The sequence below is a fragment of the Geotrypetes seraphini genome, chromosome 9, assembly GCF_902459505.1.
Source record: "Geotrypetes seraphini chromosome 9, aGeoSer1.1, whole genome shotgun sequence".
Taxonomy (NCBI): domain Eukaryota; kingdom Metazoa; phylum Chordata; class Amphibia; order Gymnophiona; family Dermophiidae; genus Geotrypetes; species Geotrypetes seraphini.
The window spans coordinates 145,107,767-145,131,010 of NC_047092.1; the positions used below are offsets into that span (position 1 = coordinate 145,107,767).

At 43.6% G+C, this 23,244-nt stretch overlaps 1 protein-coding gene across 3 annotated transcripts in view; it reads right to left on the bottom strand.

Annotated features, from left to right (window-relative positions):
• The window catches only part of SCG2 (secretogranin II), a 67,850-nt gene that overhangs the window by 14,530 nt on the left and 30,076 nt on the right, over positions 1 to 23,244 (bottom strand). Inside the window, exon 2 of one of the 3 annotated variants that reach the window (XM_033959351.1) lies at positions 10,949 to 11,005. In XM_033959351.1, coding sequence (XP_033815242.1) covers positions 10,949 to 10,982 — 34 coding nt within the window. In that variant the 5' untranslated portion in view covers positions 10,983 to 11,005. Of the gene's footprint in view, positions 1 to 214; positions 317 to 7,859; positions 7,910 to 10,948; positions 11,006 to 23,244 lie in introns of those variants that run through there. The other 2 variants (XM_033959354.1, XM_033959352.1) reach the window with 2 other exon arrangements.

Sequence of the window (23,244 nt, forward strand, 5' to 3'; positions counted from 1 at the left end):
TAATTTATGTAATGATTCTAGCTAATCAAATGTAAAAGCTTAATTTTGCATGCATACAAGCAAAAATTCCTGATCAGCTGACATGCATCAGGTTGTTTTTCCCTCTATTCCCAGTTATGTCAAATTTAGTAACCTTATTTTATCTCTGAAGATGTACAATAAACACACAAGGCTCCTTCATCTACGTAGTCATAATGAAAGGATCCATTCTTACCTGTGCCTTAGTAAGACTTGAGAATACAAAGCATGGTCCTCTTGCTCTATCTGCCGCTGATTCATAGACTGCTTTCAGCACCCGGACAGCTCCCTCTGCTTATAGTGCCCATCACCTGACTCTGTTATGCCATAGTGACGTCGCTTCACTCACAAACCGAGCTGTTCAGGGAGGGCTGGAGGATGGAAGCTACGTGCTATGGTGTACCCTGCCTCTGAGCCAGTTCTATTGTACATGCATGCCACCTATCTTCCTGAGGTGAAAATATTTTAGCTTATAAAATCTAACAAAATATAGAGAGAGGAATATAAAATATACATTAGCAATGCAATATAATGGTATGAGTGTGTGTGGCACATGATTAAGAGTATATTTAGAACTGGGGTGTATGTGGCTGTGTTTATGTGTGAGACTGTCTGGGGTAGTTGATTATGCAAATGTATGTGAATTTCAATAAGATGTTTGAGTAAGTGATATGGGTGTGCCTGAGTGCGTTTGATGTGGGTCAAATAGAGGTATTGTGAGTTTATGTGTGCTGTGCATGAGGAATTGGATGTATATGTGCATAGCAGTCGAGTAGGGGTGGATGCAGAGTTGGGTTGGAGGTGTATTTGTGGTTGTGAGTGTGCCTAGGTAGAGGGCATGAGTTTGAGGGAGGAGTGGGTTGTGAGGCTGGATGTGAGGGAAATGATATAGGGGTTAGTGGCATGGGGGGAGGAGCATATGTACTATTATGGGTATAGAAGTGAGCGGGTCGGTTTATGTGAGGGAGTGTGGATGTGGGGGGCAGTGGGGATTGGGTTTATGGTGTGTGTTGGGAGTTAGGGTGTGGTATATATGTGTGACTTTGAGAGATGGCATTGAAAACTCATTCCTCATCTGCTGCTTTAGCTTTTTCGATCTTTTTTATGTTTGCCTATGTTGCTCTGTGCTGAAGTGCTGGAAATTTTTAATAGCTTCTAAAAATTTTCCCTAGAAAGCAATGATAATTTTTGGGGAGGCTTGTTTTTATGAGAATAATAAAGAAGAACACCAGATTCATCTGGTGTGATATAACATTAGCTGAGCTGATGTCACCAGCTGGTAATATTTATTAAATGATGGTGTGGGTAAAATGGGAAGGGGAGGGAGGCAGAGGGTGAGGGGAATATATGAGATATTGTCAAGGGTCTGTAGAATAAGGATTGACAAATTTATAAGAGGAGGTAAGAAAGGGTTAATAGAGCTTGTAAGAAAGAAAAATGATTAGGAAGGTTTCTAAGGTGATGGGGTGGAGCAGTCACGTGATTGGTTAGATGTTGTGGCAGTCTGGAGTGAATTCTGTGAGGAAAGGGGAACAGTAGAGTAGTCTCTTCAGGAAAAGATTATCCCTCCTTCCCTCCCATTTGTGCTGGTGTTATGTTTTGTGTTAGTGTTGTGGGGTGGGGTGGGGGGTGTACATGTTATATATTGACTTGGGTGGGTTTGGTGGAGCTTATGGGGTTGGAGGGAGGTGGTTGCAGCTTTGGGTGGGGCGGAAAATGGGTTTGGCCCAGTTGTATCTGGGAGATGAGCAGTTAATAAATAAATGTAACACTCGTAGGCGATACCGCTGCAAGGGGAAGCATGGCCTTGCGTCACTGTGGATCATGTTTGGGGGGAGGGGAAGCATGGCCTTGCGTCACTGTGGGTCATGTTTGGAGGGAGGGGAGGGGAAGCATGGCCTGGCGTCACCGTGGGCCATGTTTGGGGGAATGTTATAAATTTAAAGACTTAACGGGAGCTAGTTTCGACACCGAATAGCTCCCTGGGGGTGTGTGAAATATGCATTGGGAGTTTGTTGGTTTTTGGACACAGATTGTATTGTAAGTGGAGATAATATTCAGACACATAATAAAGCTGCGGCCAAATATTTCTTCCAATAAAACTGAGTTGTGTGATTATTGATTGATGGTGATTAGCTTTCAGTTGCAGGTGACGGGAATGTGAATGCTAATGTTATGTAATGCTTCTTGTTTTCAAATTTATCCAAAATATTCAGATTTTCTTCCTTCATGTGGAGATAGGAGAACTTATGTTCCTTTTTTCGAGATGTATGCTGATAGATAATCAGATGGATGGGTAGATAAACAATAATGCCCTTTATATAATTATTTCTAACATTCCTTATATTGGAGAGCATAATAGAAGCAAAACGTTTGACTGGGATACTTACAAGGGGGGGGGGTGCTGAAAAATTCTCAGCCGGACCAATGACATGGAAATGACATGGAGCCATGAAACTTACAAGTTATTCCACATATTCACCCTAAGTTCAATACACTTGGCACATTATGTCTGGTTTCTGTAACCCTTCCAAAAATACTGTGATGCCTGGTTACTGAAATACTGCTCTGCTGCTGCAAAAATTGTCACCCTTTCAAAATCATTTTAAGGTTTGGAAATAGAAAATAATCAGATGGAGCAAGATCTGATGAGTAGGGTGGATAGTCTATGCACTGAAACCCCAACTGTGTCAAAACATCCATCATTTTGCTAGCCTTGTGAGCAGGTACATCGTCTTACAAAAAGAGAACTCTTTCCGCAGCTTTCCTCTCCTATTTTTTTTCTTTCAGTGCCTCCTTTAATCTGCACAACAAATGGCAGTAGTATTCTGCATTAACTGTTTGGCCCCTTGGAAGATAGTCAGTTATTATAACACTTTCCTGATCCCAAAACACTGTGGCCATGACCTCTCCTGCTGACTTTTGGGTCTTGAATTGGCTTGGCTTTGGAGAAACTGAGTGCCGCCCCTGCATTGACTGCTGTTTTGTCTCAGGATCATAGTGGCGTAACCATGTTTCATCAACAGTAACTAGTGGTTCCAAAAAGTTGGCATCAGCTCACTGAAAGTGCTACAAAATCAACTTGGAAGTGTCTACTTGATGTCGTTTCTCATCAGCATTCAAACATTTGGGCACCCACTTGGCTGACAGCTTCTGCATACTGTGGGACCGGGATCCTGGCGAGGCCTAGTAGCTCCACAGAATCCCAGTCTTGGCGCGAGCGTAACCGTGGTGGACCACAGCTGGCCTGGTGCCTCCCATAAACTGCACACCACACTGGCCGGGTTTTGTCCAAATATTTTACTTTTATTTCTCCACAAGGAAAGTTCAAACAAAAAGGTCAAAAGTTGGCATTCAAAGTAAAAACCCAAAACATTCCAATTTTCTCTTGTTCTGCTTTCTTTCTCTTATGTGCCAGTTCTTTTCACTGCACCCTCAGTGCTGGCCAATTCAAGTTCACAAATTAAGAACATCAAATACAGTTCATATTATGTGTCATTTCCCCAAGCAGTGCTAGAACCGTACCTGCCATGGCAATAGTTAGGCTACCTGGTTCTAGGCACTAATTAAGCTTCTGGTAGATTTGAGTGGCAGTTCCCTTTCACTAGGAGCAGAGGGACTTGTACTCCCACAGGTGTGGCCACTGTTCCACTCAGCTAACACAAAAGTAAATTCAGCAGCTTACAGCCCCAGCTTGAAACACGGATACAAAATCCTTTCACAAAACATAAAACTCAAAAAGGAAGAAACAAGAAAAACCCTTTCACCAAGGAAAAAGGACATTCAGGCTTTCCTAAACCTATTCCCATTCCATAGGGTGTTCTTCCTCAGAAGACATAGCATTATTCTCTAACCAGTCCATGTCACAAACCTCAGATTGTGTTTCAAGGTTTCGCATTTCCCTATCCTGGTGAGAACTTTCCAAGGCTGGCCAAAAGTTAGCTGCTTTAGCTGGGTTCCTTCTCAGCTTCCCCTGAGCTTCCAGTCCCAGCTGTCCCTCCTCTCCCACTGAGGAGGGAACTTCAGAAAAAGGGAGCCTCGGCACATAACCACGCCCCCTCACAGCAGCTTTAGCTAATTCCTTAAAGAGCCCTGTCCTTCCCGTTCCAGCCTGAGCTCTGTGAGCATTTAAAGGGACAGGCTCCCTCTTAACCTTGTGCTCAGGATTTTCCCTATACTCAGGATATTTCTTCTCCTTAGTCCCTGGCACATTATTAATGCTTCCCTGCTCTTTTCCCTGGGCTTTCCCCCGGGCTTTATTAGGACTAGCCAGATCCCTGTCACAATACCCAGCTGTTCATGGATTATATACCCAGCACATTCCCTGGATGTCTGTAGTGTCATGGCAATTGTTTTAACTGATTTTTACTGATCTACCAAAATCAGGCCATGGACATGATCAACAATTTCAGCAGTTGACATCGTTTGAGGCCTCCCAGAAGTTACTACATCTTTGGTCTCGAAATCTTCATACTGAAAGTTTGCACACCACTTTTTCACTGTAGAGTATGATGAGCATTTCTCATTCAATGTTTGCATCAGACATTCAAAGATTTCCTTTGGCGTGTTACATTAAATTAGTAACTTTTATTCCGCCTGAACCTTGCAGTTCTAGGTGAATTACAAAAGAGTAAGCTGGACATTTCCAGGAGAATTATAGGATCAGGTACTAATTATAAGACTGTGACTTATTCAGATATTTACAAGAGCAAGTTTTCTTCTGCAGGAATAAGAACTTCATGAAAGCTTGGAGTTCCACACTTGAAAATTCCACACTTTTCATTGACATGGTTCAATCGATGATCTGAAACAATGTCAAAACATAGCATTACAATTCTGCAAATTGGCACTTTGCACAATAAAATAACACTCTTTTCAGCTACAGTGGCAAAATAACGCACAGAATTTAGGAAGTTGGTTGGGCTGAGATCTTTTCAGCACACCTCGTAGCTGCTTCTGTGAATTGCAATACTTTAGAGACAGGATGAAACCAAGTTTTTAATCCAAGAGCTTGTTATTTAATTTGACCCTGTGGTAGGGCAGAAAAATGGTATCACTTATGATCAGATGCTTTTCCTATCTTCTCCTCCCCCTGTCCTGTTCTCACTAACCAGCAGCCAAAAATTTTATTTTTAGGCATTGTTATACATATTTCATATAAGACTGGCAGGGAGCAGATACTGCACTGTTTCTAATAACAATACAGTATAAATAATAGATATTAGTATTATTATTACATGTGTTCACAATAGCAATAAAATAATGCACAAAGCAATAGAGCCAAACCAGTTAAATTGGATTCCTATTAAAGTGCTACACTTTTCTTACATTTAAAAGAAAATATAATTTCCAAAGACATATAAAAAAAAATTTTTGAACAGTAATAATTTATTGATATTTAACAAATATTACGCAATGAAGTTCCTGTAAGAATGTCAGTGTTCATTAGTCTTAAAATCTTAAGAATATTTTTCCCTCAAAGAAACGCTGGATAATATTGGTAATTATTAACCCCTTCTGCCAACAAGACATGATGTCCCAGGAAGTGTGGAGAGGAATAATCAAAAATGTGCCCCAGCACATGCAGCATCCCTTTCCAACCCACCCCCAGCCTGTGAAGTGGCTTTACCAGCCTTTCTTTCAGGCTGCCGGTAGTGTTCCTTCGCTCCTCCATGCTACCAGAAGCTGATCCAGAAGCCTTCCCTCTGACGCTTTTGCAAAACGTGCCAGAGGAAGGATTTACAGGTCAGCCGCTGGTAGCATGGAGGAGTTAAGGAATGCTGCTGGTGACCTGAAAAGAGCAAGGGAGTGCGGCTGCATAGGACCCAATGCTGGAACAAGGTACCATACCTCCAGGATCCCTGAACAAAACAGAACCATCCCCGTGGGATCCCTATGAGTCTGGAGGGGATCCCCGTGGGATCCCTGAGGGCCTGGAGGAGATCCCAATAGACTCTGTGGGATTCCCATTGTCCACATTCCCATGCAGCTCTTTAATGGAGAGCCCTCCAAAACCCATCCCAAATCTACTGGATCCAACTGTGCACCATACTAATAGCCCTTATGCATGCAGAAGACACCTCACATATGGGATTTGGGTGGAGTTTGGAAGGGTCACAGATTCCACCATAAATGTAGTGGTTAGAGTGGAGTATAGGCCTGAATCCCCATCTCTATAGTTGACCACACTACCCGCCAGGCTACTCTAGAAACCTGCTTGCTGCTCTACTAGGATTAGCCATAACATCTGAAACTGTTATACAGGCAGGAATCATTTACACAGTGGCGTACCTAGGGTATGTGGCACCCGGGGCCCATCATTTTTTGACACCCCCCCCCCCCATGTAAAATTTTTTTTTTTTTTTTTTTTTTTGCAATAACCATGAAATGGAATAAATGGTCAGAATAGAAACAGGCAGTGAAAATTTTCTTTTATTGAACCTCATATATGTAACCATTATTCCAAACATAACAAAACATAAATTATGTCTAAATTGTCATGACATTAGAAGTACATATGGAGTAGTTGCAGGCAGTGGCGTACTTAGGGTATGTGGCACCCAGGGCCCATCATTTTTTGACACCCCCCCCATCTATATGAAAAATATGATTTTTAGTACCAATCTACATATCGCACCACAAGAGTGTACCTAGGAAAAGGCTGCATCTTAAACACTGCAGTGAGCACTAGAACACCAACACATACATTGTAAAACTAAACAAGCCAGATCCCGCACAGTCAATTGGTCCTGTAGTCAATGCCAACTGAAAACTATGTCTTTTTCATACACACAGAACAGAGATACACCCTCGCCCAAAATGGAATAATCACAAACTAAAAATAGAAATATGTAGACAAAAGTTAAACTGATCCTCCAAGAAACCAGACCCTGGATACAATGCAACACCACAAAAAACAGTAACACATGTCCTCTAATACAGTGCAAAATATAAAGACAGTAGATGTAAATTTGAAAAAACTGATACATAACAATCACCACTTTATAAATTAACAAATAAAAATAAAACAAATAATGAGATATAAAAAAATACAATTTTATTGGACTAATCCCCGTAAGCTCGGTCCCCATCCCCGCAAACCACCTGATTCCATCCACACAAGCCTTGAATTGTTTATATTAAAGTATAAAAAGAAACAATATTCTGTACAATTGTCAATTTATAAATCAGCGTCTTCTCCCCACTCTCTTCCCCATTTCCCTTCAGCATCCTCAGCCCACTCTCTCTCCACTTTCCTTCAGCGCATGCACATAAAAACAAGCAAGTAATTTTATATCATTTTCATTCTATTCATTCATAGAAATTAAAGTCTAGATAATGCCAGTCACATAACAAAACATGATTTTACAAAAATAATTCCCTGCAGTCAAGCCTGCAAGGATTATTAGATGTCTTTCAGCAGTTCCCCTCCCTCCCTCCCCCTTACCTTTGTGGCCAAGTCAAAATGATCTACCAACAATAAAATTTTAAAAACACAAAGCACGCTGTACGCAGAGAAAATGTTAATTATCATTTATATTCCGCGGGTTTTCAAAGAGGTCAAGGCAGATGACTTTATGCAATGTCACCTCAGTAACAACTATACAAAAATAGACAAATATTCCCCCTCCCTTTTTACTAAACTGCGATAGCGGTTTTTAGCGTAGGGAGCTGCGCTGAATGCCCCACGCTGCTCTCGACGCTCATAGGCTCCCTGCGCTAAAAAACTCTATTGCGGTTTAGTAAAAGGGGGCCATAGTGCAAAATATAGACAGCAGATATAAATTTTCAAAACGGACACATTTTGATCACTAAGTTGAAAATAAAATCATTTTTCCTACTTTTTTGTCTGGTGATTTCATGAGTCTCTGGTCCTTCTTCTGATCCTTCTTCTTTCTCTCTCCCCCTGGCTCCCCTCTTTATTTCTGCCTTTCTTTCTCTCTCCTCCTGGCCCCCCTCTTTCTTTCTGCCTTTCTTTCTCTCCCCCTTGACCCCCCTCTTTATTTCTGCCTTTCTTTCTCTCTCCCCCTGGCCCTCCTCTTTCTTTCTGCCTTTCTTTCTCTCCCCTTTGACCCCCTCTTTATTTCTGCCTTTCTTTCTCTCCCCTTGGTCCCCCTCTTTATTTCTGCCTTTCTTTCTCTCCCCTTGGTCCCCCTCTTTCTTTCTGCCTTTCTTTCTCTCTCCCCCTGGCCCCCCCTCTTTATTTTTTCCTTTCTTTCTCTCTCCCCCTAGTCTGCACAAAGCCATCGTGCCGATTTCTCCACTTCCACGATTCTTTCCCTACCCTCACCCCCAAGCCAGCAGCCGATTTCTCCCTGCTCCTTCTCCGATGTCCTGAACTTCATCGGGCAGCAGCAGCATTCACAATTCACTGATGTTGCCCGCTTCAGGCCTTCCTCTCTGTCGGGTCCTGTCTTCATGAAAACTGGAAGTAGGCAGGACCCGGCAGAGAACAAGGCCTGAAGCCGGCAACAGCAGCGAATTGTAAACGCTGCTGCTGCCCGAAGAAGGTAATGGAGCACCGAGGCAGTCCGCTTCTCCCCCCTCCCAGCCGAACCCCCGCTGACCCTCCTATCTCCCCCCCCCCGTGAACCTTTCCGACCTTCCCAGCGAGAGCAGCAAACCTCCTTCGCGGCTTTCTCCTCCCTCTGCCGCGTTACTGATGACGTCATCAGTGATGCGGCAGAGGGAGGATAAAGCCGACGCTACTGGAGGGAGGTTTGCTGCTTTCGCTGGGAGGGTCGGAAAGGTTCACTTGGAGGAGGAGAGATAGGATGGTCAGCGGGGTTTCGGCTGGGAGGGGGGAGAAGCGGTCTGCCTTGGTGCTCCAAGGCCTGGCGCCATTACCTTTTTCGATAATGGCGCCGATGCTGCTTTCGCTGGGAGGGTAGGAGCGCGATAGGGACCGGGCCAGCTGTGCACCCCCCCCTAAGGCGGCACCCGGGATGGACCTCCCCCTCGCCCCCCTTGGTACGCTACTGCCCTGGGGAAACAGCCTGCAACAAGATCGCGCGATGCCAGAGATTTTTGCCTGCTTCGGCTGTTTCCTTCGCCGCGGTCCCGCCCCTCCTCTGACATCAGAGGAGGGGCAGGACCGTGGCGGAGGAAACAGTCGAAGCAGGCAAAGATCTCTGGCATCGCGATCTTGCTGCAGGCTGTTTCCAGACGCGACACCCGGCGCAGGGGGGGGTAACTGGACCGGACCGGGAGCACCCCCTCAGGGCTTGGTACCCGGGGCGGACCGCCCCCCCCGCCCCCGCCCCTTGGTACGCCACTGCATTTACATCTTTGGGGCACAGGAGAGGGGTCAGTGACCACCGGGGAAATGTGTGTGTGTGTGTGTATGGGGAGACATGCTTACATTCCTCTAGTGGTCTTCTGGTCAGTTTGTTTACCTTTTTGGCACTTATTCATTATTAAAACAGGTCTAGCTCCAGACATCCAACTTGTGCCCTGGACGTATTCTTAAATGTTTGATTATGGCAGAACATCCACATCATAAGCCCACCTAGTCCCAACACACCCATGCTCCCTTGAGATTTAGATGAACTATTAATCGAAAGCATAGATATCTACCTAGAAAATAGGCTTCGAAAATAGCAAATTGGAAGGTTTTGGCAAGAAAAACATCCATCTGCCCTTTTATGCCACTTTTTGGGATGTTTTTCTCTTTTGAAAATGAGCCCTTATGTCACCTGAATTGTTCCGAGGCCATTTTGAATCAGGTTTTCACTAGCTAACCTCTAGAAGTGTACATCTGTGCAAACATGCATTACAATAAGCCATTTTTGAGCATGAACGGGAAAGCAAGCCATTAAGAACTAGATTCTATAAATGACACCTAAAAAAATTGGTCCTAAAAAAATGGTACTGAATGCTATTCTATGGCACACAAAGTTAGTCACTTTTAATAAAATAGCCTTATCACAGGGAACTGGGCCTAACTTTAGGTGTGGCCTTTAACACCAACTAAGATGTGGTGTAAATCCTTGCACGTAAATTAGGTACGGATCCCCCCCATATTCTATAACCGCACATGTGAATTGCAGAAATGCCCATGATTCACCCATGACCCTCCTGTGGCCACACCCCCTTTGTGAAACCATGCTTAAAATGTAATTAAATCCAATTAGCGCTAATAATTGCTTGCTAAGATTCAATTAAATTGTGCATACACCCATATTTGTGTGCAATTTTTAGCACTTTAAAAAAAAGATAGAATTTGAGGGTATATGGTAAAATATAAAATCTGTTAAGTTATAAGGCATGAAGTAAATTTGTGTAAACTGATTAGTCACTTCTGTCCATGATTTTTATTGTCCTAGTAGAGAGCACAACCGCTGTGAAATGATTCTACATTTTATATCATATTAGCTTTTCATGCAGAGCCATACAAAATTGATGGAATTTTATTCTATATTTACCTCCCTGAAGTCAGAATCCATTTCATGCTAGCCTTGAATAAAGTTCATAAATCATGATAAATAATAGAATGAATCTGTGGACTTAGAAGTCTAAGTACGTTTGTAGAAGGCATAAAAAAAAAATCTAAATTGTTCACTTATAGTAAATATTTGTCTTTTTCTATTATTATCAATAGAGAGTTCATGTTTCTTTTGTTTGCACATAGTCATGAGGTGACATCTGTACTCTTTTGTGTGAATTATTTTCTTCTCTTGCCTTGCTGGTATATTAAATTGTTTAATTTTACCAACCTATTAGCACAGGATGGTTGTTGAAGGGGGTCATGACTTGAGCTCATGCTCATGCGTCAGAAAGCTGAATTTAGTCAAAAGTTGTAGACATAAGAAAGAGGAGCTCTGAATCATCTCTGTCTAAGAATACTCTGACTGAGGACATCATATGCAAACAAAAGAAAATATTTCTGGTGAAACACATTCTACTTTTACCTATGAAAAGCTTTACCGACCTGTACTCGCAGTTCTTGCTGTATAATATTTCATTCTCAGTAGGCAACAAAGGAAACCTTGAACAGAAATGTTTTAGAAAGTTATGCACAAAGAATGAAAGTTTTCTATATGACAAAGTAATATAAAACAAAATACAAAGGTGATATCTTTTTAGATTGCACTAACTCAATGCATTTTATTATGAGCTTTTAAGGTAACCCTTCTTCTTCAGATCAGAAAAAAGCAAATGTTGACAAATCCTATATAATAAAACCTTAAGCGCGCATGAGCACTTAGGGTTTCATGTTCCCTGCCGCCGTGTTTTCTGATCCGTGGCCGGATTCTATTTTAGAACGCTGCGGCATGGAACACTCTGACCACTCCCCTCCTCCTGCCCTCACTCACCAACCGCTGGAGAAGCGCAGGCAAGCTCTCTCCCTGCATGTGTCCTGGCCGCCCCGATTGCCCTCCGTGGCTGTATTTGGCGGTGGCAGAGGTGGCTCTCAGTCCTTCCTGCCAGGCATTGCCGGAGGAGCGTCTCTAATCTTCCCGCAGCGGACTGGGGGGGGGGGGGCTGACGTTGTGCCTTAGAGCCCAGGCACGAGCTGGCCATGGCTCTCGGCGCGGGCCCGAAAGCGGGTCACTGAACGCAAGAAAGTACCCCGTGGCTGGAAGCCTTCGTCAGCCCGCTGAAAGCAGGTACGGTGCACAGCCCCCTTTGCTTCTCGCTTTGCTGTGAGGAGGGGGGAAGCCGCGGGCCTTTAAATGCTCAGGGTTTGGAGCTGGGGCTGAAAATTTGGGGACATGTGAGGGAAGGAGGCTTTACTAGCACCCGTTAATGTAACGGGCTTAAACACTAGTAGTATATATAAGGAAAACATGAAAGCATTTCAGGGATAGGAAGAGGGAGGGGTGGGTTGGCAGGAGGCAGAAAGGTGGCAGAGCAGTTTTAAATATCTTTATAGTGGGAAAGAAAGCCCAGAATTTAAGTCCTGTCTGGTAGGTGTCAAAATAACTTATCATTTTGATTTCAAAGGTTCTTGGATTGTTTTAAAGTTCCCGTTTAGTATTCTCACCATAAAATCATTGGTGCAGTGGTCAGTTTTTCCAAAGTGTTGTCGGACAGAGGTGACATCCTGGTTGGTATTACAATTCTTAAGATGATATCTATGTTGGTTGATTCTGGTCTTTAGCATTTGGCTTGCTTCATCGATGTTTTCCCCATATGAGTGACCCTGGGATCCTTTGAAGTGTTTGCACAGTTTGCATTTTGTCACACCACAAGGACATGTGCCATTCTCTTCTTCATGGGTTTGTGTGGGGAGCTTGTTTTTTACCTATTGTTTCAAATTACGTGGCTGACGGAAGGCCACAAAAAAATTAGACATGCCATTCCTGGCTTACCGTTTCAACAGCACTTTTAAAACAGTATTCAATTTACATATAATCCCTAATTTGTAAGACCAGCACAGTGTACAGTATCTGGTTGTGTGTGTATCTTTAATATAAAATGTATATATGTATAGTACAGAAATAGATTTAATTTAAATAGAGAGGGTGGGGATTTAAGGTTTGGGATTGTATTGGGAGTTCAGGAGGTGATATACGGATTGTTTGTTATAGCTGTTTGCGTTTATTATATTTTCATTTTTAAATTTTATAGCTGTGATCAAGTGCTTAGTGAAGTTTAAAGTTTATTCAAATTTTGATAAAACGCCAATCATGAATTCTAAGGGGCTCATAATTGAAAGAGAAAAACGTCCAAAAACTGGCCTAAGTCGGCACTTGGAAGAAATTTCCCAAATACGTCCAAGTGCCGATACTAAAAACAGGTTTTGGACGTATTTCTAAATGACATAGGCCTTCATAGTGCCGCTGAATGACTAAAGCTAAATGGAGCATTTCGGGAGGAGTGTCGAGGGCGGGAGTTGGGCAGGACGTGGGCCGGCTTAGATTTAGTCGTACAGCATGTATAACCGAAAGTTATACAGCCCATGATTGATGGAACTTGGATGTTGTGACTTAAACCATGTAAAACATGGTCTAAGTCACAAAAACCCACCTAAAGTCACCAGAGAAGCACTGCAAGCACATAAAACAGACTCCCCACACACTACCCCAGTGATCCTCGACCCCTCCCCATAAAAATATTAATCACACCTTTAAAATTCAGCCTCCAGACCATCATCATCTGACTGCCTGGCATAGGAAAGCCTAATCGTCCAGCACAAAGACAGCTTAAGTCATCTTGGGGGTGGGTTAGGGACTCATGGAAAGGAGGACCCATGCCCATAAGCCCCTGTAATCACTGCATCGATACTTAAACATGTGCATTCCCCTATACACCCCAAAACCCTTTTTTACTGGCATATAAGTGGCTCCTGCAGCCATAAGGGCTATTAGGGTGGTAGATAAGTGGGTCTAGGGGATTCTGGAGGTGGTTTGGGGGGCTCACCATGACCTATAAGGGAGCTGTAGTGAGGAGAAGACATGGCACCCTTTTTGTGAAGTTCACAGCAGTGCCCCGTAAGGTACCCCACTATTTAGGTAGCATGTCTGGGTGTTTAGTCCATCACTTTGCAGACCTCTCCCACATCCAACAGGGCTTGTTCTATGCGTTTTGGACTTGGATGAAAAGTTAGACAAAAATGTGGTATAAAGATGGACGATTTAGTGACTTGGACGATCAGATCTGTAGGACGTATAATTAGACGATTTTCAAAAGTAAAAATATTTTGGACGTATTTTTCAAAAATGTGTCCTAGGCTGTTTTTTACTTTGGACGACTTGCGAGTTGGACGTAAACGGACTTAGACGTCCCTTTCGATTATGCCCCTCCACGGGTTATACAGTAATAAAAAAAGGGTAATACAAATGAGAGACTAATAATTGACATACGATAGAGCAGGAGGTAAGGGCAGAGAACTACAATATTTAAAAGAAAAGCAAATGATGAAGGGAAAAACAAAAGGGGGGGGAGAGACAATTAAATATAATAAAGAAATGAAATAAATACATGAAACAGAGATAGAATCATTTATAAGGATTAACATTAATATTTGTTCTTTTCACTATGTTAGTGAATTCTTCCTAAGAGTCCCCATTATAAACAAGAATACAGGAAGGAAAGTTGGCCTAATTGCCCACCTCATGCATCCTCAATTCATATCAGAGAGGTCTGCTTTCTCCCCTTTTATCCATTCCCAGAAAGGCATCACTTTATCCAGGGCCAATCCTAGGATATATGATGCTCTAGGTCAGTGGTCTCAAACTCACGGCCTGGGGGGGCCACATGCGGCATACCAGATACTAATTTGCAGCCTGTGGTCTGTACTAGTGCTGTCTGTACTAGTGCTGCCCGCTCTTTCCAGCGTCCTCCAGCTTCCCCCCTGGCCTCCCGGTCTTAGTTTCAGCTAATTACCGCAGCCTGCAGAGAGGATTGCCGATGCTATAGCAATCCTTGCAGGCTGCCGTCATCCTCAGCAGCACGTTCCCTCTGCTGTGATCCTGCCCCTGACATCAGCGGAGGGGCGGGACCATGGCAGAGGGAACTTGTGGAAGCCAATAGCAGCCTGCAAGGAACGCTACAGCACCGGCGATCCTCTCTGCAGGCTGTGGTAATTAGCTGAAACTAAGACCGGGAGGCCAGAGGGGAAGCTGGAGGACACTGCAAAGAAGGGGGGAACATGCAGGACTTCGGGGGGGGGGGGGGGGGGAGATTTATAAACTATAAAGAGTTTTATACCTCATGCAAAATTGTCATTTCTTTAATAAGACAGTAACTATTTTTTCTGCGGCCCTCCAATTACCTGCAAATCCAAAATGTGGCCCTGCAAAGGGTTTGAGACCTCTGCTCTAGGAGAACCATCACTGTAATCCACCCTTTCCCTTCTCTTCACTATACACCCCCCCCAAGATCTCTAGTATCTACCCTTCCCAATCCCCCCACATCTCCATTATCTCCACTTCCTAGTCCTCTCCCCCACCAAGTCCAGCATGTCTCCTCTTCCCTGAAGGTATTTAGGATTTTTTCCTTTCTCCCAAGGTACCCAGTCTCTTCTCCCTCTTCTCTTCCCCCTCCTAAGGTGTTTAGTATCTCTTTCTTTCCCTTCTCCTGCCACCATTGTTGCTCCTTCCCTTCCTCCCCTCCCCCCAAGGTGTCTAGCGTCTCTCTCATTCCCTTCCCCCATGATGTCACCATTCTTCCCTTCTCCAGCTACCATTGCTACTGCTGCTTTCACTCTACCTGAACTGCCAGTGGAATGCAGCTTGTATAGAACAGAAAGAAAATCATGCAGTGGGCCTCTGAATATCCATGTCTGTGCTGAAGGCATGCTGCTTTCCTCCCCATCTCCCTTCTCACACCCCCCCCCCTCCACACACACACACACGCACTGCCAACATCCTGCAAACTATCAATGGTTTAAAGGGCTGCTTTGTTGTCTGTGACTGTGCTGCTGCCCCCTGACTAAGCTTGCTGTCTTAGGTAAACATTGAGTCCACCTAGTTGTAGGGCTGGCCCTCTATCACAATGGAATCTAAGGGTTAAGTTATTGGGGTTTTTTTTAAAGGGTGTCTGAGTTATGCTGGAGTTGGCTGCAGTCAGGGTCCAGTTGGGTTCAGAATCAGAAGGGGTCCATGAATGAGCAGTGGCTGCCAGCAATGAGGGGCTGGTAGCTTCAGAATCACATTGCTGCAATGGACAGAGAAAGGAAAACAAGGAAAGGAGATAGGATTTGATTTACCACTTTTTCTGTAGTTATAATCAAAGCAGTTTATGTGCTATGTACAGGTACATATTTTGTGCCTGGAGCAATAGAGGGCTAAGTGACTTAAGCAGTCAAGATTGGGGCACAAAGGCAGAGGAGCTGGGCTACTGAACTTTCTGTACATGTGTGGAATTCCATGCATGCGTGGAAGAAACGCCAGAGCTCTGGTAGACCCGAGTTGAGGTCAGGGCCAGAGAATGACACGGGGACAATTCAGCTGAAAACCAACTTGGGCATGCATGCAAACTTTGAGTGGAATCAAGCATCTAATTGGCTATCCTGCCCTCTGCAAGGAGTCCGTTATATTAGTGAAGCCTGTTACTATGGAAACAAGCTGTGTTTCTGTTAGGAGGAATGACTAAAGACATGAAAGAGGCAAGACAAATATGAGAAGACATCCTGTGAGTGTGGAAATTGATAGAAACAGTGTCTGAGTTTGTGTGAGGCAAGAAAGAAAATACATTTGATAAATGAAAGAATCAACCATGACATTATTTGTTTATTTATTTCCTTTCTTGCAGTTGCAATTATTTAGATGTTATAAAAACACCAAGGAGAAATATAAAGAACTAGTGTTTAAGCCCGTTATATTAACGGGTGCTAGAATAGATGTCTGTCTGTATTTCTTTCTTTCTGTCTCTCTCCCTGCCTCTGTCTCTTTCTTCCTTTCTTTCTGTCTCTCTCCCTCCCGCTGTCTGTTTGTCTTTCATTCTGTCTGTCTCTCTCCCTGGCTCCCTTTGTCTGTCTATCTTTCTCCCTGCCCCTGTCTCTTTCTTCCTTTCTTTCTGTCTCTCTCCCTCCTGCTGTCTATCTTTCTTTCTTTCTCTTTCCCTCCCGCTGTCTGTCTTTCTTTCTGTCTGTCTCTCTCCCTGCCCCCTGTCTGTCTTTCTCTCTCCCTGGCCCCCTTTGTCTTTCTTCCTGTCTGTCTCTCTCCCTGGCCCCCTGTCTTTCTGTCTCTCTCCCTGGTCGCTCTTCTTTGAACCTTTTCTAGCGCCTCTATATCTTTCTTGAGATAAGGAGACCAGAACAGACTGCAATACTCCAGATGAGGTCGCACCATGGAGTGATACAGGCACATTATGACATTCTTAGTCTTGTTAACCATCCCTTTTTTAATAATTCCCAGCATCCTGTTTGCATTTTTGGCCACCACCGCACATTGGGTAGAAGGTTTCATCATATTGTCTACAATGATACCCAGATCCTTTTCTTGAGCGCTAACCCCCAAGGTGGACCCTAGCATTCGGTAACTGTGATTCAGGTTATTCTTTTTCCCAATGTGCATCACTTTGCATTTGTCCACATTAAATTTCATCTGCCATTTAGACGCCCAGTCTTCCAATTTCCTAAGGTCCACCTGCAATTTTTCACAGTCCACATGCGTTTCAACAATTCAACATAAAATGTACAATTTTGTTAACAGCATAACAGTAGTAAAAAGACGAACTATAAACAAATACAATGAGTGAGGTAAACTCAAAATCAGCAAATTGAAACAGCTTCAAAAATATAACAGCGCTGAAATTCAAATAAGAGATCTATAATACAATGTCAGCATATGGGTAATATTTATGAAACAACTAATAAGTACACATCAGCACATTCAGATAACATAGATATGATGCTTTTCTACAATACAGCTTATCCTATAGTCAAGAGACCAAGTGCAGTTATTAGATGGGGAGAAGGTGGGTGGCATAGAATCATTGGGATAAACAGATGGGAGGCAACTCAGGCAAATTGATTTACAGTTAAACAAGATAAAGGAACTCATATAATTATAGTGTGTTTAGCAAGCTAGTCTTGGTGCAGAATGAGTGTATAGTCAATCACTCTATGTATTAAAGGCAAATAGAAAACCAAAGTTAAAATCTAAGCGGTTTACAATGAATATAAATTGTGGAGGTAAAACAATACAAAACCAAACTCCATTACATTTAAAGGAATAAACATTAAGGTTAGATTATAATAAAATTGCAAGGGAAAGTTAGGGGAAGGAAAAAAAGATCCTCAGACAAAATGGGCCAGAATGTTTAAAGAATAAACTAGCCCTTTGAGACGTCTGAGGTCCTCTCAATGAACACTACTATCTATACCCTCATCAAAAGAAACTGTACAATGTGAGGCCCACCAGCAAGCCTTCTCAGGAGTAGCTCCCATGCTCTGGAATTTATTCCCAAAGGGGCTACATCTAACTGCAGACTGACAACTTCAAGAAGCAAATGAAAGCCTGGCTGTTCACCCAAGCCTTTAATACAAAGGGTGATTGACTTCACTATACACTCATTCTGCACTAAGATTATCTTGCAACACACACTGTCTTGGTGGGGTCAGCCTGAGGCAATCAAAATGATGTTGGTCCCTAAGGTAAATTATATTTTGAGGATGATTCCTATACCTTTTTCAAATTCATTGTATAAAAGTCTGGAAGATAGGATTTAACATTTTCTCTGGTAGGGTAAACCTCCTACATTGCTATATCTAAGTTTAAATTGTTTAGAGAAAGGTGGGGGGGTTAACTTTCCAGATTTCAAATTGTATCATTTTGCTTACATGACGGCTGCTTTGGTGGCTTGGTTTTTACCAGCAGGAGTTGATCTTAGCCTTTGATGATTGCAATTGGAGCAAGCTATGGTGTTCCCAGTCCTTTTAGGAAATTTATGAACCATTCACGTTTCGCAGGTGGTATCTTAATTGGTTTTGCTGTTTTGCTATTCCTGGAGTGTTTCAATTTCTAGCAGATGGTTTGTGTTTGATTTAGACTAATGCTAACCTTGTTTCTTTATGGCCTAATTCTGATATTAAAATTCAAAGGGCTATGGGCAAATGGTTTGCCTGGCAAAATAAGGACATTTGGACTGTGGTTCAGTTATTGAATGGGAGTATGTTTAAGTCTTTTGAGGAATTGAGCAAGTTTCCAAGTTTATAAAAAATTTGTTATAAAACCTTATCATACATTTGAAGGTGGTTATACAGTAAAATCAAAGGGACAACAAATAGTAAGCCGAGAAGGCTAAACTAACATATCAGTCAAGACAACAAGACAGATAATGACAAAAACAAACAAACTGGTACAAGAAGGAGTGGGGAGAACTACAATATAAGAACATAAGAACATAAGAAGTTGCCTCCGCTGAGGCAGACCATAGGTCCATCCTGCTCAGCGGTCCGCTCCCGCGGCGGCCCATCAGGCCCATTGCCTGAGCAATGGTCTATACCTATCTATACCCCCCAATCCCTTTTTCTTCTAGGAATCTATCCAAACCTTCTTTGAAACCATTTAATGTTTTCTTGTCTACAACAGCCTCTGGAAGCGCGTTCCATGTGTCCACTACCCTCTGAGTGAGAAAGAACTTCCTAGCGTTTGTTCTAAACCTGTCCCCTTTCAATTTCTCCCAATGCCCCCTTGTGCTTGTGGTGCCCCTTAATTTAAAAAATCTGTCCCTGTCTACTTTTTCTATGCCCTTCAGGATCTTGAAGGTTTCTATCATGTCTCCTCTAAGTCTTCGCTTTTCCAGGGAGAAAAGTCCCAACTGCTTCAATCTGTCAGTATATGGGAGATTTTCCATTCCCTTTATCAGTTTGGTTGCTCTTCTTTGTACTCCCTCAAGTACCGCCATGTCTTTCTTGAGGTACGGCGACCAGTACTGGACACAGTACTCCAGATGCGGCCGTACCATTGCACGATACAGCGGCATGATGACTTCCTTTGTCCTGGTCGTAATACCCTTCTTAATGATACCCAGCATTCTGTTTGCTTTCCTGGAGGCTGTGGCGCATTGCGCCGATGCCTTCAGTGTTGCGTCTACCATCACTCCCAGGTCTCTCTCCAGGTTACTAACCCCTAGTGGTGTTCCCCCCATTTTGTATGTGAACATCGGGTTCTTTTTCCCCACGTGCATGACCTTGCATTTCCCCACGTTGAAGCTCATCTGCCACTTTTCGGCCCACTTTTCCAGCTGCGTTAGATCCTTTTGGAGATCCTCGCAGTCTGCCTTGGTTTGAGCCCTGCTGTATAGTTTAGTGTCATCTGCAAATTTAATGACTTCACACTTAGTTCCCGCCTCTAGGTCATTTATGTAGATATTGAACAAGAGCGGTCCCAGCACCGACCCCTGCGGAACTCCGCTCGTGACCCCTTTCCAGTCTGAGTAGTGGCCCTTTACGCCAACCCTCTGCTTCCTGTTTGCCAGCCAGTTTTTGATCCATCGGTGGACCTCCCCTTGTACCCCGTGGTTCCATATCTTTTTAAGCAGTCTCTCGTGTGGCACCTTGTCGAAGGCTTTTTGGAAGTCAAGGTAAATGATGTCTATAGATTCCCCTTTATCCACCTGGCTGTTCACTCCCTCAAAGAAGTACAATAAGTTTGTGAGGCATGACCTACCCTTACAGAAGCCATGTTGACTCGGTTTTAGCTGCCCATTTTTTTCGATGTGCTCACAGATGCTGTCTTTAATCAGTGCCTCCATCATCTTTCCCGGGACTGAGGTCAGGCTCACCGGCCTGTAGTTTCCCGGGTCCCCCCTTGCGCCCTTCTTGAAGATGGGCGTGACATTTGCTATTTTCCAATCCTCCAGGATCTCTCCGGTTTTTAAGGATAGGTTGCATATCTGTCGAAGTGGCTCCGCTATTACGTCTTTTAGTTCCTTGAGTACCCTTGGGTGAATGCCATCCGGACCCGGCGATTTGTCGCTCTTTAGTCTGTCGATCTGCTTGAGTACATCCTCTTGGCTTACCTCTAAATCGACCAGCTTATCGTATTGGTCTCCTATTACGATCTCCTCGGGTTCCGGAATGGTGGTTATATTCTCCATCGTGAAGACTGACGTGAAGAACTCATTTAACCTGTCAGCTATCTCTTTCTCTTCTTTTACAACTCCCTTTCTGTCTCCATCGTCCAGTGGTCCCACTTCTTCTCTCGCCGGTTGCTTCCCCTTGACGTATCTGAAGAACGACTTGAAGTTTGTTGCTTCCTTTGCCAGTCTCTCTTCGTATTCTCTTTTTGCTTTTCTAACCACTCGGTGACACTCTTTCTGGTGTTCTTTGTGCCCTTTTTGATTCTCCTCTGTTTGGTCTTTTTTCCATTTTCTGAATGATGCTTTCTTGTCGCTTATCGCCTTCTTCACTGCACTTGTTATCCACACTGGGTTTTTTGTTCTATTTTTTTTGCACCCTTTTCTGAACTTGGGGATGCATATGCTTTGTGCTTTGTGTACAGTCTCTTTGAATAAGGTCCAGGCCTTTTCTACGGATTCCGTCTTCCCTATGTTGCTTTTGAGCTTCTTTCCCACCATTTTTCTCATGGCATCATAATTTCCTTTTTTGAAGTTGAGTGCCGTCGTTGTGGTTCTTTTCCCCTTTGATGATCCAATTTCAAGCCTGCACTGGATCATGTTGTGATCGCTGTTGCCTAGTGGGGGTAATACCGCCACCTCCTTTGCTGTCCCCCCTAGTCCGTTGAAGATTAGGTCAAGAGTGGCATCGCCCCTTGTTGGTTCCGTGACCAGCTGCTCCATGAAACAGTCCCTCGTGACTTCTATGAATTTTGTCTCTCTTGCGCAGTTTGAGTGCCCAATACTCCAGTCTATCCCAGGATGGTTGAAGTCCCCCATCACTACCACATTTCCGCTTCTGCATACCTGCTTCAGTTCAGCCTCCATCTCCTGGTCGATTTCTTCCGGTTGTCCAGGTGGGCGGTAGTACAGACCCAATTTAATGTCTGCTCCTGCTCCTCCCTGTAGCTTAACCCATAGTGATTCCAGGCCATCCGCCCGTACTGTTGTTTCCGTCCTGGCTGATGGTATGGAGTCTTTTATGTACAGCGCTATTCCTCCACCCTTTTTATGTGTCCTGTCTCTCCTGTATAGTTTGTACCCTGGTATGGCCACATCCCATTGATTGTCCTCAGTCCACCACGTTTCTGTGACTCCAATTATGTCTAGGTCCTTATCGCTGGCTGTGATTTCCAGTTCTCCCATTTTGGCCCTCAGGCTCCTAGCATTTGTGTATAGGCAGTTTAAGACCCAGTTTTTTGTCCTCTCTCTTTGTTTCCCTTGTGCTTTGGTATTCCTGCAGTTTCCCTCATGGTTTGCCAGTCCCTGAGCTTCATCCTCCTCCTGTTGTGTGTGTGTGACGTCCTCTGCCTGTTTCCCCTGCACCTTCTGCTCTCCTAATTCCCACTCAGTCCTGGGCTCTTTTTCACAATGACTTTGCCCCTCTGTTTCCTGTTGTTCTGTGTTGGTGCCGCTTACCTGGTCCATTTGTTCCCTCGATCCCTGCAATGCGTCTTTAGGTCCTTTTTCAACCCATACACCCTCAGACCCGAGTCCTCTTTTGCACTGTCCCAGTTCAGTACCTTTGTCAGGTACTGATGTCCGATGTGTCGAGGTCAGGTCGACTATCGGCTTTCCCCTTCTTCTCAGTTTAAAGCCAAGTCTATGACGTTCTGGACGTTGCGTGCCAGCATCCTCGTCCCAGCTGTGCTAAGGTGCAGTCCATCTCTTCTGTAGAGCTTGTTCTTCCCCAAGAAGGTAGTCCAGTTCCTAACAAAGTGGAAGCCCTCCTCCTCGCACCAATTAAGGAAAGAAAGGGGCGAGGGAAAACCCAATGGAAGGGGAGACAACATATTAGCCCAAGGAAATGGACTATGTAAAGTTTAAAAAGTCCTTACAAGGACAGTTGATCTTGGAAAGCATCTCTAAAAAGGAACGTTTTAAGGAAGGATTCAAATTTTTCTTATAGAGTTTAGAGCCAAATTCCAGAGGGAGGGAGCAACTATGGAAAAGATAGAATTTCTCCTGGTATTAATATGTCTCAGTGATAGGATTGCTAACAAATTTGGATCAGACGTTCGAAGGATATGTGGAGAGGAGTATGGAATCAGGAGTCTGTTCATGAATTCCAGCTGCCCTGTTTTTCTTGTTTTAAACATCAACAATAATGTTTTAAAAGTAATGCAGTGATCAATAGAGAGCCAATGAGCTCTAATTAAGAGAGCGGTGATGTGGTCAAATTTCTTGGCCTTGAAGATGACTTTATGGTATGGATATGTGGCATTATTATCATTGGTTACAGCTTCGGCACTGTTTAAAAGGTGTGGAATAGGGCACTGGTTTGTATGATTTTTGTGGGATATTATTTAGGCAGAATAAAAAAGCTTCTTTGGTTTATAGGAAATTTAAGTTTAAGAGTGATGTTAGATGTACTGTTTTTGGAACATATATGGGTATATGAGTTGGGAGAAGTTGTGGGGGAGGAGTATTAGGTAGCTTTTTGGATTAGAGTCTATCGACCTATTATGTCTGCTTTTGCTACTCAATCTTTGTTTTATGTGACTCATTGGGCCCTCTGGACGCCATATAAAGTGTCTAGATTATTGAAGGTAGGGTCTTGCTGGTCTTGTCAGTCAGTGTTGGGGACTCTACAACATATGTTATACACTTGCTCAAATGTGAAATAGTTTTGGTATTCTATATGGGGTAGAATTGGAAGGATTTTTCATTTTCAGGTTCTTTCAGCTTCTTAATTTATGGTCTGTAGCTTTGCCT